At 43.2% G+C, this 15333-nt stretch overlaps 2 protein-coding genes across 7 annotated transcripts in view; one reads left to right on the top strand and one right to left on the bottom strand.

The window, feature by feature from the left end:
* The window catches only part of LOC132882535 (putative methyltransferase NSUN7), a 30439-nt gene extending 22496 nt beyond the window's left edge, over nucleotides 1-7943 (top strand). The window contains 2 exon segments of the mRNA XM_060915636.1: nucleotides 6930-7026; nucleotides 7482-7943. Coding sequence (XP_060771619.1) covers nucleotides 6930-7026; nucleotides 7482-7943 — 559 coding nt within the window.
* A 2799-nt stretch (nucleotides 7944-10742) lies between these two features.
* The window catches only part of apbb2b (amyloid beta (A4) precursor protein-binding, family B, member 2b), a 169713-nt gene continuing 165122 nt past the window's right edge, over nucleotides 10743-15333 (bottom strand). For all 6 annotated transcript variants that reach the window (XM_060916615.1, XM_060916617.1, XM_060916618.1 and 3 more), the window contains one exon: nucleotides 10743-14207. In XM_060916615.1, the coding sequence (XP_060772598.1) occupies nucleotides 14037-14207 (171 nt within the window). In that variant the 3' untranslated portion in view covers nucleotides 10743-14036. The remainder of the gene's footprint in view (nucleotides 14208-15333) is intronic.

Here is a 15333-nt window from a genome sequence, read left to right as displayed (position 1 = left end):
TTATCTCAAAGCACGATGTGTACGCCTATCCTCCAGGGATATTCCCATTTTGTAGATGTATCGACATGCACCCAAACAGAGTCATGTTTATTTACTTATTTGCATTCTGGCTCTTTTCACTGAGTCAGATCATTTAGCTCACCAGTATGAGATTACTCTTTCCTGAGGAGATGATGCTCCCTCCTATTTTGTGATATTTTGGCCAATGATGACACACAGAATGCTAAATCTAAAATCAGAGATATGGCTGAAGAGGAAACTCATGTATTATTTACTCTAAGAATAACAACATGTAAAAAAGAAGATTAAAAAAAAAAATCAAGTTATCCTCCCGGCAGAACAAGAAGTCCATGGGGTGGAGTCAGACCTGATCCAGGTCCACCTACCTGGGTGGGGTTAAAACAGAAGTCCAGGGGGTGGAGTGCGTTTCAGGCTGGATACGTATTTATGTGGTGTTTTGTGGTGTACAGCTTGGTGCGGATTGGGGTTACAGGAGGAGTTTGATCAGATCCTACTCCACCCGTTGTACTTTTGGTTCTGCAGTGAGAACTATTAAAAACTAGAGACGACAATTCCCCTGTGGGAAATCGTGAGAGTGATGCAGTGGGCGTAGCAGTCGCTATCGCAGGAGTTGTACTGTGTGAATGTGTGACTTGCTATGAGGCTGCGATGCTAACAGCTAGCTAACATGCTAACAGCTAGCTAGCATGCTAACATGCTAGCTAACATGCTGGCTAGCATGCTAACATCCTAACAAGGCTAGCATGCTAACATGCTAGCTGTTAGCATGCTCGCTAGGTGTTAGCATGCTCGCTAGCTGTTAGCATGCTCGCTAGCTGTTAGCATGTTAGTTAATTATTAGCATGTTAACATGCTAGCTAATTATTAGCATATTAGCTTGTTAGCATGCTAGCTAGCTGTTAACATGCTAGCTAGCTATTGTCATGTTAGGCTGCTAGCTAGTTATTAACATGTTAGCATGCTAGCTAGCATGTTAGCATGCTAGCTAGCATGCTAATAGCTAGCTAGCAGCCTAACATGACAATAGCTAGCTAGCATGCTAACAGCTAGCTAGCATGCTAACAGCTAGCTAGCATGCTAACAAGCTAATATGCTAATAATTAGCTAGCATGTTAACATGCTAATAATTAGCTAACATGCTAACAGCTACCAAGCATGCTAACTTGCTAATAGCTAGCGAGCATGCTAACAGCTAGCATACTAACATGCTAACAGCTTGCGTACTAACACGCCATTCATTTGAATGGGGCCAAAAATCAATGGAAGCCTATGGACGGAAAATAGGGTGTGAGAAAACCAAGAAAAAGATGAGTGTAGGTCTCAGATGAGGGGATGGATGTGTGTGGGGACTTTAGCCTGGCTAACGCGACTTCAAAGCTCTGCGAGCATTTGGTCTGGCAAAGCTATTAAGCCCAACCGTTTCTCAGAGCCCGTGGTTGACCCGCCTCCCTGAAATGCCTCAGTTTGCTACTGGTCGAAGCCAGAAAAGGCTGTGACGAAGCTTAAACCAATCACATCACTCTTTCCTCTGACGTATGTGATGCGACGGGGATAACTGGTAGATTAAACTCTTACCGAAGCCGGTCGGGAGCAAGGCGAAAACGTCCTTCCTTTCAATAAATACCTCCAGGGCTGCTCTTTGCTCCGTTTTCAATGAGAACTTGCTCCATGTTCGTAATGTTTCTAGTGAATGAAGCGCTTCCGGCATAGATTCTGTAAACAATCTATGGCTTCCGGTCGCAGTTCTACTATGTCAGTGCCTTGAACACGCCTCTACCCAGGGCCGTTGGAGATGCTCAAAGTTGATTGGCTCCCGATTTTTCGGGAGCTTGGAAAAGCTGTAGATAGCTTGCCTGGCCAGACTAAGTTCGCAACAGGTCCTCGTGTTGTGTCACAGTTAGGATGGGCGGGCCCAGGCTATGGGGACTTGCCCTCAGGCATCATATGAAGTCTCTTGAAGTTTGGCCACTCATGTTCGCTAGCTGTGAATGTGAGACCTGCTATAATGCTACAATGCTGTGATTATGTGTGTGTGAGACAGCAGCCCCTCCCCTTTCTGCTCCCTCACTGCTCCCGGTTGGCATGGCGATGGTCCTGAGCAGGTGCAGTTGAGTCACACAAGATCTTGTCAGTTTTTTGCTGTTTTTTGCTCAGGAGCAGGCCTCGAACAACGACAATTTACTCGGAAACGAAAGGAGCTATTCACAAAATTCTTTCACACTGAGCGCTACAAGGCTCTCATGAACACATTGATGTAATTTTTTTGTCCCTAGTGTAAAAAATGTGGACAATAACATTTCTGATTTTGTAGTAAAATCGCTTTCAGGATTATAATGCGAGTCAATTGGGCAGTTCGCCTGTCCTCTTGTTACTTTCAGGCTTCTCATTCAAAAACTGTAAATCCTATCGCTCAGGTAGACACATTGTGTGAATCAAGACAAGCGTGACTCCAACTTTTGAGAAAATTGTGTGTGTAGAGTGAAATTTGTGGTTGAAAACACAGTTTAAATGAGAAATTTAGACCTTTTTTTTTTCAGGCTGTCTACACTCTAAATTAATCACCTCCACTGGTGTGTAACGCCATAGACGCCCATTATAAAGTCTGAATTTTTCCAGGTGTGATCATGGTGTTTGATCTGTGACTGATCAAAAAGTATAGAACCTAGCAAAAAAGTTGAATGCCAGATCCACACAGAAGTTTGTCTCCGTTTTAAAGTTTGAATCATGTCTCTAGGTGAAAGCATGCCAGAGCAGCGGATGTTTGAAAAACATTGAAAATGTGCAATTTTTTTCAATTAATTCCATAGAAAATGAATGGGAAATTTTGCACGATTTTTTCCATAGAATACTGAACAAAGTAATAGCACACCGAGTCTGATCGAGACGCACATTTTGATGTATTGTTTGTCTGTGTGCGATGTACGGTTATTGGGTTATTAAAAATCGAAATTTGTATGGAAGATGAAAAACGGAAGAACAAGAGTTTGCTGTGCTTTGCACTGCTCCCTATATTGGAGTCAATAGTTTGCAATGCATAGCACTGCATCACTAAAAAATTCTAGTATAAGTGAAGTGATTCTCAACATTTAGCTCTAAGTGTTGACTCAGGCCCTGTCCACACAGCAACGGATTCAGGTGAATCTGATAAAATTGTTTGTTTCGGCCTGGCGTCCACACGGCACCGGCGTTTTGGGTGCCCCAAAACAAAATCTTTTGAGAACGGGTTCCAGAGTGGAAAAATCTGGCAACGGCGCCGTTGCGAAGTCGTCTGGATGAGTAGAACGGATTTGTTTACGATGACGTCACAACCACATGACTGTCAGTGCTTCACGCCGGGTAGAAGTGTAACGAACTCGGTGCGAGTTGTCAACAAATCCTATAACTTGGTTCATGAAACGCGCTTACAAAATATTTTCACTGTGAATATTTATTGTGTAATGGTGCAAAGTGAGAGAGAGAGAGAGAGAGAGAGAGAGAGAATAGCCCTTAGGGCAGAGTCTTTAGTCCAAACACTGCGGAAGCAGTACCAAACCGCGCACAGCCCGTGCGCTTTCCAAAAACAAAAACGATCCCGCCAGCAAAAATAGGGAAAAAAAGGAGCGATCTCACCTCTTCAGATGTTGGTTTAAGTCCGACAATACATTCCTCAAAAAGGGCGTAGAAGAACAAAGTAATCCATCAACGTGTAGCATTCAATTTATTCCGGACCATTAAAGAATTCTGGAGGATATCAGAATGTTGGCGTACCGGCTTCCATCTACCCCCGTTCATTCCTCTCTCTCTCTCTCTCTCCATCTACCCCGTTCATTCCTCTTTCCGCGTCTTTCGTTTTACGCTACTGATTAATAATCAAAACTTTATGTGGCTAATGCTACAGAAGAAGGGGTTTATGCGCATGCGTCTACTTCTATTGTTCTGGTGTCTCCGATGGGACCGTCTTACAGCGCACGTAGAGATGTGGCATGTGTATTGCATCGTTTTCAGCAAGCGTTGCGTTGCTATATGGACCTGAAATTTTACTGATCCGTTGCCCATGTGGATGCGATATTTAAAAAAAAAAAAAATCTCATTGCCGTTGTCGTGTGGATGTAGCCTCATTCACAAGTGATATATCGCTAGTTTTTACTAGTTCACCAGTTTACTAGTACAATGTTATAGTCAGTCACTGTGTGTGTGTGCACGCATGTGTATACTTGCTACATATAGAGGACTGGAACAGATTTTTTACCAACAGAGTGAGGACATTTTGGCTGGTCCTCACTTTTTCATGGGGCTGTTTGAGGGTTAAGACTCAATTTTAGGGCTCAGGTTAGGCATTTAGTAGTGATGGTTAAGGTTAGGGTAAGGGGCTAGGGAATGCATTATGTCAATGAGTCCCCACAAAGAGAGAAGTACAAGAACGGGTGTGAATATTTTAATGAAACTGTTTAAAAACTAAAGCTAATGATGTCCAAGCTGGCCTCTCAAATAGCTAACAAGCTTAGGTCATATCTCAGTTTTACATAACGTACAAGAAATATGTTACTAATGGAGTAATGTTTTGCACTGGGATTTGAGAAGTGATGAAAAACTTAATTTGTACTAAGACTTTTTGACCATTTGATAGATAAGTGCATGTCTGGCTGCATTTCTACACACAACCGGCTCGATAAATGAATTCCCTTCCGACACACACCATTAGGTCCAATGATTGAACTGTCAGTAACCATGGCAACAGATCAAAAGCGTTTTATTAACCAGCTCATGAGCCTGTGACACCTCACACTATTATATATGCAAGAATACACACATCCACCGTGATGAAAGTTTATGCACTTTACTTTTAACGAGATAGCAATTTTTTTTAAAAAGAGCCTAATCTCCTGAAAATAAGTTTTTAAGTTTTCCTTTCTTTATGGGGTTGGGCCAATTTTGTGTTTGAACTAACATCAGGAACCCCCCCCCCCCAACAAAAAAAAAAAAACCATTAATAATTTGTCATACCACAGCATTGTTGAATTCTCAGAGCTGATTAGTAAGAACTTTCTAATACATCACTGTTCCTATAGTGACAGCCACTGGGAATCAGCAAACTACAAACATGGACCCTCCGAACTACAATTCCCAGAACACACAGTGCCCTCTGTCGCCTGCCTACTGAATCACAGCTGGCTTCCATTTACTCAATCACCTGTCCCTCTATACAAGTTCCCTTCACAAACGCACCTTTGCGAAGTATTGTTCTGCTCTCAGTTCATACCAAGCCTTGTATCTTTCCTGACTGCCTACTACATTCCTGACCCTTGCTACTTTCTTCTCGTTTCTCACTCTCTTTCCCATGTTACATTGTTCGCCGATCGCCCGACCCTCACTAGTTTACCGACACCAATTCCAGTCCTTTGATTTGGCTTTATTGATTTTCAGCAATCTGTCTTCCTCCGCGCAATACATCTGTAAATGCCTGCATCCTCACAACATGGAGACTGTTATTTATTTAGTTATTTAAGATAGATGCACATGATTTGATAAGCTGACGTTTTCTGTATGGAGATGTTTATTGGGCATTTATGGAAGGAGTCTCCAGTGTCAGTGCTTTGTAACACTCAGAGTTAAAGCTTCAAGTCTTTCAGCATGAGAAAGTCTTTAGGATCAAGCGTGGTTAAAAGCATGTGAAAACAGGAACTAACTTGTTTCATGGACTAAAACTAAAACATGGAAGTGTCTTAATTTCTGCATTCGATATGAATGAATGAACCCTTTATTATCACTGTTACCAGTGAAATTGACCATCAACCTGTCCTTACAGAGGGGGAACAGGACAGGAAGACAGAGATAAAAGAAAAGGAAACACAGTAGTAACATGAGGAAAGATGAGGAAAAAAAGAACCCCCCCCCACTCTGCCCCTATCAGGAGTACAGTGTGGGAGCATTAAAAAACCTCCGCACAAGCACACAATAACACAAGTACACTTTAAAACATGGGACTTGGGGGGGGGGGCAATCAGGGGTGGGGGGGGGAGGGGTAAGGGGGTAGGAGGGGAGGAGGTAGAGGAAACCCAGCGCAAGCAAGCAGCCGTCCGCTCCTGCAGCCATGCAAGCGGCGCTGGTCACGCACCCGCTTGTCACACTGGGGGTGAAAAACGGCGACCGCGGAAAATTGGGGAAGGAATGCGAAGAATGCAAGAGTGTCTCCCAGCAGTGACCTTCTGGGGGAAATGTTGCCCCAGCAACGGCCTTGATCGAGGCCGGCGCTGTTCAGGGAGCCGAATGTCGATAAGATAGAGATTGTTTGGTCTTTCGAACAGACGCAGTCTTTACACGTCCACACCACTCGTCCATATCTGTCCATTTCTGTTCAATTCAATTCCATTTGGTCTCCGAAATACTTATTCCTTGCAAAGCCGAAAGCGTCTCCAAGATGACAACCCTGTTGTGGTTCAAGTTCTGCCACAGTCTGAGTGCCGACAGCTTTGCCCACCGCTTCAATTATATCGGGCAGCTTTGTGGGGCTTTGAACAGCTGTCACCGTTGTCTGATTTCCTCGATATACCAGGGCAATGCCTAATCCAATCAGCAAAAGTCTGGTAATCATGGTTCTGAATAGGTAGATATCTTCAATGTCCTCCACAGACGTTCCAGCAGGACAGGTGGGTTCCCCCGAACCCAGAAACTGTGTCAATTTCGTTAGGAGACCAGTTTATCAAATCCATGCTTTTTTAGTTTAGAAATTCAATGCGGAGAGAGTTTCTCAAAAAAAAAAATCAGGTCTCAGTATTAGCAACTGTTTGGAGGGAATAACATCTCGACTGAAAACACCATGAGGAAAGTTGGGTCGGAGCTTATTTATTGAACTACGATGTGTGTTTTAATGCTTTCCTTCTGTTGCATTCATCACTCACCTTGTCAGACTGATTCCCTTTCTCTCTCAGGATAGTATCTCCAGGATGGACAGATGAAGAGAGGTTCTTAAGACTGCAGGCTTCTGGCACAAATGAGGGCTGCTTTCTCTGTGTGTTGAAGCGAGAGGTGCGTGTGTGTGTGTGAGAGAAATGATGTATGTGGATGTTGAGGAGAACACAAAAATACACTCAGATTTGGCCCTAGCTGCACTGCTGGCCTAAATTCAGTCAGTACAACACTGCCTTTCTGTAAATAATACATTCTGTTATCTAACTGAATCAGTGCCCCCAAATGTTTAGGACTCATTTATTGAAAAAAAATCTCAATCTAACAGCAAAAGGTTGACCTGGATCACTAATTCAGCACAAACTTAACACCAACACTGTTTAATATTAAATGTAGGATGATGAACAAATTGATAAATATAATATTTAGGAAACTTATTTATTTCATTTCCAGTACTGGGTAAACTGTAAAACATTTCTGTTCAAAAAGGTTTGACCGTCAGTGTATATATAATTCTGTCAGGACTGTCTTTTAGTAACTGTGTGTGTCTGTATATCTGTGTGTGTGTGTGTTAGGAAGCAGAAACTGTACAGGACATACTGGTACGTGCAGCAGCAAAAGGTCTCCTGTCTGGACTGGCGCTTCCTGAAAAAGTCAAGAAAACAAGAAGGAAAGAAAAACGTAGAGGAGCTCCAGCAGCTCCTCCTCATCCTGACCCCTCACTCACCAGTGACCCAAGTGTTTCTGAACAGCTCCACACTGATGGCACAGTCCCAGGAGGTGCCTTAGAACACATACAGGACTCACACGGTCCTTCACCTGCCCGGAATGACAGTTCTGCAAATCTGAGTCATGATTCGGCTGATGAACTTGGAGAGAATCAGGCTTCCAAAGCTACGGATCAGCAGAAAAAAGGCCGCAGGCGTAAATCTAGAGTGTCGAAACGCAGCCAAAGAGTAAAAACCAAGACTCGTACAATACACAAACGTAGGACACGGTCGTCCCGTAAGAAACTGCTTCGTGTTCAACCAGTGTAACACACACACCCCTATCCATCACAGGCTGCATTACCTTTAAAACAAGAGCAAAAATTCTTTGTTAAATGGGTAACAAGAGCGCTCTGAGAGCACAATATCCCCCACTGGCAACTCAGCCATAACTCTGGTAAAATGCGACTGAATTGAACGAAACTGCAATATGCGTATTACCGACATATAACAAAGAATCCTGTCAAGTTTTGTGAAATTCCTTCAAAAACTGTGAGAGGAGTTGATTTCAGAAGTGGAGCACCCTTCCCGGGACGGATAGAAATCGCTATGACATAACCCCCCTTCGGGCTTTTCGGCCAGCGGGGGATAAAAATCGTGAGGGAAGTTGATTTCAGAAAGCAAGCACACCTTGATGAAATTTGCCATCGAGGGCATAACTTCGGTAAAATTTGCCCAATTTAAACGAAATTCCAATCTGCGTATAACTGTCATATAACAAAGCCTTTTGCCAAGTTTGGTGAAATTCCTCCACAAATTGTGAGACGAGGTGATTTCAGAAGAACGTACACCCTCATGAAACTGTCAAAGTGCAAGTTATTTAATCAAGCGGTCAAAACTCTGGGAAAATTTTCCCAAACGAAATTAAATCGCAATATGCGTATTACCGTCATATAACAAGGCCTTTTGCCAAGCTTCGAGAAATTCGTCCAAAAATTGTGAGAGGAGTTGATGTCCGAAGGCGAGCACACCTTCATGAAACTGTCAGAGTACAAGGTTGTTAATCAAAGGCTGTAACTCTGGTAAAATAAGACCGAATTGAACAGAACAATATGTGTACTACCGACATATAACAAAGCCTTTTACCAAGTTTCATGAAATTCCACCAAAAATTGTGAGAGGAGTTGATTTCAGAAGGTGAGCACTAGGGTGCATCAGTTGCCCCCTAAAAATGAAAAGTTCCTCCGATCATGATGCATTTTTGTTTTTATGTTCCTTTTGGTAAGACAACACACTGGGTGAAATATTTTGACAAAATTCAAAAGTGTAATGGTGGCACCAGGAGCTCAAAGTTATGGAAAAAGCTGATATTTTATGACTTTTATGACAAAATTTCGATCACTTTTCATGAAACATTATGGCACCTTATAGAGTATACCAAATATCTTAGATACTGTAGACAGTATGTCTAGAATGTCTAAAAATATTTGGAGGTTTATTTTAGAGTGTCACTAGCATTATCTCATCTCATTATCTCTAGCCGCTTTATCCTGTTCTACAGGGTCACAGGCAAGCTGGAGCCTATCCCAGCTGACTACGGGCGAAAGGCGGGGTACACCCTGGACAAGTCGCCAGGTCATCACAGGGCTGACACATAGACACAGACAACCATTCACACTCACATTCACACCTACGGTCAATTTAGAGTCACCAGTTAACCTAACCTGCATGTCTTTGGACTGTGGGGGAAACCGGAGCACCCGGAGGAAACCCACGCGGACACGGGGAGAACATGCAAACTCCACACAGAAAGGCCCTCGCCGGCCACGGGGCTCGAACCCGGACCTTCTTGCTGTGAGGCGACAGCGCTAACCACTACACCACCATGCCGCCACACTAGCATTATCTATCAATGTTATAACCCTGGTTTTAAGCTTGCCGCCTATGCGCATGCTAGCCCCTATTAAAAGTTATAATGATGCTGGATTACCTGTCTTCAAGACAACTGAAGATACAAGTGAAATGTTAAGAAGCAAATTCTCAATGTCTATTTCCTATGTGGCCGTCTCAGATTTGGAACCATTACTCTGTCTTTTGCTACAACTTGCACAATGTTCTGGAATCTTTCTTCTATTGTGGCAGAACCAACTTTCTCATGGGCTAGTTTAACCCCACGCTCTGCCACATCATTTGTCACAATGAAGTTTGTGAGTGTTGCCTTTATCCTCTGGTAAGATGCCAAGCCATCCCATTGTGACACTGGTGTTGAGAGCAGATGATCATCAAATGTATCACAGTAATGCTTCTCAATCCCTTCCAAAGCTTCTTAACATGATCTCTGGGTCACAAGAAATCAATAAATGGAGTCCAACATTGTGATTCAAACCTTACGCGAAAACATAAAATAAGCGTTTTTTGGCAAAAAAAAAAATGAACCTCATGGTGCCACCATTAGACTTTTGAATATGGTCAAAAAATTTTACAGGAGAGGCGGTACGGTGGCGTAGTGGTTAGCACTGTCGCCTCACAGCAAGAAGGTCCGGGTTCGAGCCCCGTGGCTGACGAGGGCCTTTCTGTGCGGAGTTTGCATGTTCTCCCCGTGTCCGCGTGGGTTTCCTCCGGGTGCTCCGGTTTCCCCCACAGTCCAAAGACATGCAGGTTAGGTTAACTGGTGACTCTAAATTGACCGTAGGTGTGAATGTGAGTGTGAATGGTTGTCTGTGTCTATGTGTCAGCCCTGTGATGACCTGGCGACTTGTCCAGGGTGTACCCCGCCTTTCGCCCGTAGTCAGCTGGGATAGGCTCCAGCTTGCCTGCGACCCTGTAGAACGGGATAAAGCGGCTAGAGATAATGAGATGAGATGAGATGAATTTTACAGGATGTCTTTATTGGTGAAAAGGAACACCCAAAAACAAAAATGCATCAGATTTTATGAAAGTGAGGGCAACTGATGCACCCTAGTGAGCACCCTTCCCGGGACTGACGGAAGGATGGAAATCGCCACGACATAATCCCCCTTCGGGCCTTTCGGCCAGCGGGGGATAATAAACCCCGCCGTTTTCTGATTCCATCACACATCTCCAAGCATACTTGTCCATAAATAAAGAGAAGGAAAAGGTGGCGATGAGTATTTTTGATATGCCGTTTATTCTCACAACAGATTACATTTATTATGGGGTACAAAGTAGTGTTGAGGAGGAGAAGCCATTGTTTCCACAAGAATGCAACTGTCTGTGTGTGTGTGTGTGTGAGAGTGACCAGGAATTCATATCTCTACTGAATCGCATGATGGACTAAATCCTGTGAATCTACCGTACACACTCCTCTGCCAGTCTCCGTGCTTTCACTAAGTGCACGGTCAGAGATTGGAACATGGCTCGTTGAGAACACTGAAACAGATTAAAATGAAGACAGGGGAAATTGTGCATCCTTTATATATGCATTAAAAAAGTGGTGGTGTTTAAATAAGAGAAGTGCAGAAGAGCATAAAGAGTTAAACATCTTGAACTGAATGAAAGCTCAGATAAGATCAGATCAGATCAATGGTACAAATGTATGACTCAAATTACGGAGGGGAAGAAAAAGAATCAAAAGGTAAGATAAAGGGTTTTTGAAGCCACTTCACTAATATCTGATGATGGTTCCCTCTCCAATATGTTCCAGGTTTGCAATTAAAGGGGTGTTCACACGGCAACTTTTACTCCGGTGTAGCACCGGAGCTGCCCCGGTAGAGCAATCACACGGTACAAAGTTATACCGGTGTAGCCCCTGAAAACTGCTTAAACCGGTGCAAATCTAACCCTGCTCGGGAGGTGGTTTAAGAAATTTACTCCGGAGTAAATGCTAGTTTGCGGGGCAGCACCGATATAAAATGGGACGTCTGAACGCTACAGGGGTAGATCGCTACGCGTGAGGAGAGTTGATTACATACGGGCATTGCATAATTTGCATCCTGGTATTTTGCGCTTCCAAAATGGCGAATATCAACAACAACAACAGAACTGCGTGTCTTCCAGTGTTGCCAGATTGGGCAGTTTTAAGTGCATTTTAGCGGATTTGAACTGGAAAACGTCAGCAGTATCTGGCAACACTGGTGTCTTCATCCACGTTGTTTTACCGGCGCTTGGTGATGCCATGACAACCGGGAAAAGGAAGTACATTTTCACGCATGTGCATATTTCATTTTCGCATTATTACTATCGTACAGCACAGTCGCAAAAACTGCCGTGTGAACGCAAGTGGGGCTGCACCGGTGCGAACACGCTTCTCTCTAGTAAGCAGGTTTGTGACGTGTGAACGCTCCACAAAATTTACTCCGGTGTAAGATATATCGCAACAAAATATATCGGTGCAGCATCGATGCAAATATGTGCCGTGTGAACACCCCTTAAGATAAAGCATTAAAAAAACAAACAAAAAAAAAACCCAGCGACTGTGCAAGATTGTGAATTTCACGGTTTCTTCTTTTCTTCCTTATTTCTGATCATGGAGCGATTTGTTTGGCGCGAGCCATGGTGAAGAGAATGTCCGAGCATAGAATAGATTACAATGAAACCGTTACATGTGTTATAAAATACAATAAATAAAATAAAAAATATCTTTTCTATTCAGTCCAACGTCCATTTCTTCTTCTGAAATTGTCCCAGGACATGCAAGGCAAGGTGACCGTTTTATTCGTTTTGTTTTCCTCAAATCGTCCTCAGAGCTAAAAGAATGCATAGATTAGACACTTACGGCTCACAACCCCGTCTCATACAGCTAGTGTCTCTAAAAGACCATAAAATAAATTTTCTTTCGCTCGCTCGCCCTTTCTCTGTCCGTTGGTTTATCTACAACACATACAATCAGTTTGGTTTTTTTTTTTTTTTCCTTTACAGTTTGGCCAGAATGTGCTCACGAGAGGCAAATAATATAAAAAATACTCAAGGAATCTCAAAAGTGAAAATAATAATAACAATAATAAAATAAAATATAGCTTATGATGTGATATGCATTTGCAAAGTGTTATATAGATACGACACACACACATATAAGTGACCTCTCAAGACCGGACACTGTGATGAGATTAGGTCTACAGCTGACACGGCAGGAAGGACTACGAACTCCAGAGTGCAGCAAGATCACAGAGAAGCTGATGTCAGGTATTAAAGGAAAAAATCCACCCTGAAAAAGGTTTAAATCGAAACATTTGGGAGAGCTGGACAGACTAAAGCGCCGCCGCATCGCTCTTTTTTTTTTTTTTTACACAGACCAAATCTTACTGCGCCGCTATTAGCAGGTAGTCGAACGGAATTGTGATGTTCACAGAAGTGAAACGTGCTGGCGAATGACATTTAAAGATCGAGTTTTAATTATGAATATTGATACTGAGCTCGTTCAGGGTGGAGGTTTCCCTTAAACGCTGATTTAGATACTGAAAATGGCGTCCAAGATAGTCAGGGTGTAACACTGAACGACGAGCGTCTCTTATTTCGCGCCCTTTCACCTGGAAGCACTGCTCGGACGCCGAAACTCCTGACATCGGGCCGTCCTTATGCGCGTGTATGGTTTTGTTGTTTCTCCGGCATGATGTCATCACGTCAGCGTCCAAGTCATAAACGAGCTTTAAAAGGAAACAAAAATAAAAAGGCATCTTCACTGAGGCAATATAAAATAAGCGACTCCACAGGACATCACCTTCCTGGCATCAAAGAGTTCGATCCTGGCTTTTTTTTTTCGTCTTCAGATTTTCAGCCGCAGTCCCACACCGAGTTACAAAATCAGCCTCTCTCTTTCAGACCCAGTCTTTTTGGTGAAAAGCTTTGATCTGTATTTACACAGCAACACTTAGCATCACAGCCTAGTCTTTCTAGTTGTTTTTTTTTTTTGGGTTTCTGTCCAGCAAGTAGCTATAATCTGTCCTCTCTGTCCAGCTCGTCACTGATGAAGACTGAGACAGGAAGTAGGAAATAAACTGCATGCTTTGTGAATGAGAGCATTGAAAGATGCTATAGTTCTGATGAAGCAGCAGCAATGTGCACACATCCAGCTTTCTCACACACACACACACACACACACACACACACCTTACAGCCAGCTGGGATTGTACAGAGAAAGCTCTAGTGAGGTTAAGTGTTTGATCTGTCTAGCTTTTCATGCGCACACACACACACACACTTTGATCTTTATCAACTATCAGACCCGAGGACGCTCTAGCCTTCTCCTAAAATGTGCGCGGCGTCTTGTATCATGCAACGGAGGTGAAGTCACCCCATGCAGATAAGCACATAACACATGATTGACATAGAGAAGGCGGAGCCATGGTGTGCGAGAGGTGAAGCATGACTATTGTGTGTCCGTTTATAGAAGAGTGTGTTTTCCGATGCCGCGGTAATGGGAATGGGCGTACGCATGCTGAATCGATGTGTTTCGAGTGTGTGAGATTATTGTGGCAGCTCCGTGACGGGTCTCTTCTGTTTGAGCGTGTCGATGAGGGACAGGACGCCGCGCTTGACGCTGGTGGAGACGCGGCGTGTCACAGAGTCAGAAGGCGGGGCCTGTGGGCAAGACTTCTGCGACGGCGGGCGTGCCACCAAACACTTCTGGTACCGTAACTGCATTGGGGAACACACACACACACACACACACACACAAAGACAGAGAATGATGCGTCACCGAGTCTCAGTTTGGTGCTTTTCAGTAATGAGTCATGGCAAGCTATTACAATGCTGACAAGTTTGGAAACAAGAGCCGACCAAACAAAGTCCGTCAGAAAGTTTGTTCTGATTGATTGAATATAGCAGCAGCTATGACACAACACATAAAGGACCGTATTAATAGTGCTGCCATAAAAACTGTCAGGATAATACATGTGCTACAGTGTTAATGACAATTACTGGATATAACAACAAGTCAGGAGGTTAATTAATTGTTGAGAACAGCCGTTCTGACAGTCGGTCCAGCTGTAGGGTAAAGAACAGGTTAATGTGCTGCGTACAATCACTCATACTGATGGCAAGTTTTCTGTGAGGATTAATTTATTTAAAGTGTATCTAATGCCTTATTGGAATGCTTAAAATGTATGTATACCGGCTGGGAGGTCCGTATCGTGAAATACCGTGACCGAGGTCTTGAAAGTACTGAGCGAGGCCATGGTATTTCACCATACGGACCGACCTTAAAGTGCCATTCCACCATTGGACGTATTCTTTGGCATAAAATGCAATATATTTTATGACGACATGACTAGACAGAGAAATCTTTTAGCTTCAAAATGATATATCAAACATAATTTTTGACAACGACAAGTATATTAATTTTGCGACCAAAGTCACCTACCCTTTTAATTTCCGCGCGGTAGTGAAACGTGATGTCATCGGCAGGTTCCCCTTCTTGTGTACCACGTGTCGGTCTATTTTTAGACCAGGAAACCCCCAAAGTGAGAGAGTCGTTTCTCCTCGTATATGGGGGCCAAAAAAATTGCGAAAAATTTTGAGTTAATCTTTCAGTTAGCTAGATTTATTGGTATTAGCTAGATTTATTGGTATTATTTTTATCGCGTTCTATCCGCCATTGCTGATAATATGTGCCACGTCACACGGTACACAAGAAGGGGAACCTGCCGATGACATCACGCGCGGAAAATTAAAAGGGTAGGTGACTTTGGTCGCAAAATTAATATACTTGTCGTTGTCAAAAAATTATGTTTGATATATCATTTTGAAGCTAAAAGATTTCTCT

Source organism: Neoarius graeffei, chromosome 3 (assembly GCF_027579695.1).
Source record: "Neoarius graeffei isolate fNeoGra1 chromosome 3, fNeoGra1.pri, whole genome shotgun sequence".
Classification (NCBI taxonomy): Eukaryota; Metazoa; Chordata; class Actinopteri; order Siluriformes; family Ariidae; genus Neoarius; species Neoarius graeffei.
Note: the sequence above shows the minus strand (reverse complement) of the source record. Positions and strands in the feature narration are given on the sequence as shown.